Source organism: Crocodylus porosus, unplaced genomic scaffold, assembly GCF_001723895.1.
Source record: "Crocodylus porosus isolate Cpor-Errol unplaced genomic scaffold, CroPor_comp1, whole genome shotgun sequence".
Classification (NCBI taxonomy): Eukaryota; Metazoa; Chordata; order Crocodylia; family Crocodylidae; genus Crocodylus; species Crocodylus porosus.
The window spans coordinates 214,000,057-214,003,919 of record NW_017728886.1 but is presented as its reverse complement, the minus strand read 5'-3'; the positions used below and the strand labels follow the sequence as shown (position 1 = coordinate 214,003,919).

General features: G+C 44.8%; 1 protein-coding gene across 1 annotated transcript in view; it reads left to right on the top strand.

Moving 5' to 3' along the window:
* The window catches only part of TRPA1 (transient receptor potential cation channel subfamily A member 1), a 67,661-nt gene extending 66,031 nt beyond the window's left edge, over positions 1 to 1,630 (top strand). The window contains exon 27 of the mRNA XM_019543795.1: positions 309 to 1,630. Coding sequence (XP_019399340.1) covers positions 309 to 507 — 199 coding nt within the window. The 3' untranslated portion in view covers positions 508 to 1,630. The remainder of the gene's footprint in view (positions 1 to 308) is intronic.
* Positions 1,631 to 3,863: the final 2,233 nt, after the last annotated feature.

Here is a 3,863-nt window from a genome sequence, read left to right as displayed (position 1 = left end):
GGTCGGGGGCTAATGGAGTCTGTGAGGGGATGGGGGGGCTAGTGATGCTCACAAGGGGATTTGGGGAATTAGGGGACTAGTGGGATCCACAGGAAAGAGGTTGAGGCAATAAGGGGGGTCGGCAGGACCAGAGGGGCTCTCCAATCCTTGCATACCCCTACCCCCAGGCACCTCTGCTGCTGAACTGCCTCCCATCCTGAAAACTGCTTCTGAGACTGGTTTTACCATGTTCACTGGTCCCAGGTTTGGCCATAGTGGAGGGAGGTCTCATATGTGTGTGTACATATTTTCTTTCCTTCTTTTTTTAGGCTTAAAGATATATCAATACTCTTGGAAAGGCAGCATGACCTTATTAAGTTGATCCTACAAAAAATGGAAATAGTATCAGAAGCTGAGGATGAAGACAGTAATGATTTATTTCAACAAAATTTTAGGAAACAGCAGTTAGAAAACAGGAACAGTAAATGGGATACTGTTTTAAAAGTTGTAAAATCAAAAGGAGCCTAACTCTAACACAAGTGAGAAAAACAGCATCGTCTTAACAAGGATATTGCATGATGTATGTATGTAAAATGGTTTCTCTTCAGGTTGTTTCTCTTCTTAATGCCTCATGTAAAATCTTAATGAGATTTATCATATAATCAATATTGAACATTTACCTAATTAGGGCTTACATAGAATACAGGCAACCTCTTAGCTCTGTATTTAATTACAGGTTTTGCTGTTATGAATATATTTGATTATGAATCTAAGTAGTGGTAATTCTTCCAATAGTCTTTTGGCAGAAAAGGAATCATTTTTTGTAGTTTAGTAAGTAGGAAACTAACTTTTAATGATTTCTCTGTGGCGTCTGCTGAGTAAGGACTGCAGGATCAGGCCCTGAAAAGTAAGAAGTAAATGTAAGATTGTGAATATACTATGCAACCATAGGGTCAGATATGCCATCACATACATGTATGCTAATCTCAAATGCTAGGAACTCCAAAAGCAGTTAGTAAAACTAACATAGGGAGAAATGAGCAGTAAATGTTAGTCATTTACACATTATACTGCTTCTGTTTTCATACTTCCCTGAATAGTTAGCATTGATCTTGTAAGTTTAATCCAGGGCTTCTTAGTAGCTGGGGCCTGTATGCTGCAGGGGCCATACCAGCAGGGACTATAACCACCTTCACCTACCTGGCTGCAGACTCTCCTACCACCACATGGCTGGGCTGCTCTACCCCAGTAACTGCTTGGCACAGGGCTCCCCTGTCACACTGTGCCATAGGCTCCCCTGAGACTTCAGGCTGCACTGAGCCTTGCAGCCCTGCTCTGTCTCACTTCCTGGGGAAGGGGCAGGAACTGAAAACCAGAGAAGGGAAAGGGAACCTGGAGACCCCAGCTGCAGCAGCAGCCACAGCTGTGAGGGGAACAGCAGCCAGGAGGAGCCCAGGGACCACAGATGAATCCCTTGCAGGCCACTAGTTGGATAGCCCTGGTTTAATCCAAGCTGCCTCTATTATTTATTTACAGATTTAATGCATTATATAGTGTACAGCAGTATACAAACATGTATACCATAAACATGAATTAAACAGTTGTATTTTAATTTTTCAGAAATCATGCTAATAAACTGCTTATGAGTGGATATGTTTGTATCATGTTTTTCTTTTTGTATGTTGTTTTTCTTTGTTTTTACTTTTTTCCCCCCTTCAATTCAATATATTACTTTTAGTCCCTGACCAAAACTTTATTCATTCATTAAAGAACAACATATGGTATCATTCAATTAGGTATTGGAATTATATAAGACAACATAGAGCCCGTTCATCCATTGAAAAGGCAGAAAGCCATAACATAAGTTAGTGGGCATGTCTACACATGCATGAAGGTGCTGTAATTATGGTACGTTAATTTTAGTACCTGTACTAATAGGTACTAACTTAATGCAATGTAATTGGTGCTACTGCTCAGTAGCACTGGTGCACATCTTTTGTGATGCTGATGCACAGTAGACTAATTCTACTGCATATTAGCGCATCATCATGGCTTTTACCATGATGTGCTAATGCATAGTAGAATTGCTCTACTGCCTTTTAGTGTCTCATGCTGATGCGCCCAGTGAGGTTTTTTTAGAAAATGCCAGGAGTAAGGTAGGATTACACAGAGTATAGTTTCACTGGGGGAATGTTGCCTCAGTTAGCTCCATCACAACAGAGACCAGGTGAAAAAAGGACTCGTAGCTCTAGGAGTGGAATTCACAAACCTAAGTGAGCCATCTAAATTTTCCAGTACACTGTACTGAGAATTTAGAAGTCTCATAATGTGATTCACAATAGCTATAACACATTGAGTGGGGGATACACAAGTCATCTGACAAGAAATGCTGATAAAAGTGTTCTGCATTAAATCCTTCTCTCCTGGATGTAGGTGACCATCTGCAGCCAAGAGCTAGATACTTATGTGAGACTGAGATTAATAACCTGAAAACAAATTGAGACTGGAGCACTAAAATGATCTATAACTTCCTGTGCCTTTCTCCCAAGTGTCACATGTTTGGGCTCTTTAAGAACCTCACCATGGCTCCATGGGCTGTATGGCCAGGCTATTGGGAGTGGCCTCGGGTTAGATCCCCAGGGGTCTTGCCTGCCACATCTAAGGAGTTTCCAACTGGGATGTCTGGTCCTGCCCCCCTGGTCCTTTCCCTAGGCCGTCCTCACAACTTCCTCTTCTTGGGGCTCCACCTCCCCTATACCCCGCCTAATGCCAACTGTGATGTTGTCTGTCAGGGCTGAGGTTTGGGCTCTCTCAGGCGCTCAGTTCATTGGGGATGCAGTTGTTGGCCACTGGTGAAGCTATTGCTGAGCACTCTCTGCAGCCCCTCTTTGCTCTTTGGCTTACGCGGAGCTGGGTTCTCCCCGGACTTCCGCCTCCCTTGATGTGTCATTGACCCCCCCAAGTTCGGTACCTGCCGCTGGTTGTTTGGGTCAAGGTCCTCTTCTTGTTGCATTTGCCGATGTCCCAGTCGCTGTGGTTACTGGCTCTGGTCCACACCAGGTCCTCCAGCGATTCCTTGGGCCCTCACTGGCCCAGCTTTCCCTTCATGCTCCCTTCCCGAGGGAGCCACCAATCCTCCTCCTCCTCCAGATTGTCCAGCTGTTCTGACCCCTTTGGGCAAGCCAGGATGCTCGTTTTGGTCCCCCCAGCTTCCTTCTGGCTGGGTCTTTTCTGCCGGCTTTGGTTGCCCGTCTAGCCAATTGCCCTTGGCACGCTTTTATAAATCATGCCTAGGTGGATGCAGGAGCTGTTCCTTACTCCTCCCGTCTCCGCCTTGGGTTTTTCCTTTGATCTTCAACCACAAAGTGGGGGTTCACTAGCCCTTAAAAAGCCTACATCTGTTGCTTCATCTTTGGGGGTGGATATCTCCTTATTATATCTATTTTATTGGCTAAAGGGCGTATTTTTACCTTGCCCTACTCTGAACCCCAAATAATTCATCTCTTGCACCCCAAAGGTACATTTTTGGGTGTTCACTGTCATGCCCATCTGGCGTATTTCTTGTAACACCAGCCCTACGTGGCGTAAGTGCTGCTCCCATGTTTGCAAGTAAATTACTACAACATCGATATATGCGACTGTGTACATAGGGTGTGGGGCCTGGATGTGGTTTATTAATCATTGGAAGGTTTCTGCGGCCCTGTGTAGTCCAAAAGGCATTCTCGTAAACTCAAACAATTCCCAGGGGGTGCTGAAGGCCATTTTCGGCTGATCTTTCTCTGCTACGGGGATCTGCCAGTATCCCTTTGCCAAGTTGATGGTCGAGATATACCAAGCCTGTCCTATCTGTTCTAGCAACTCTTCCACTTGTGGCATGGGAAAGG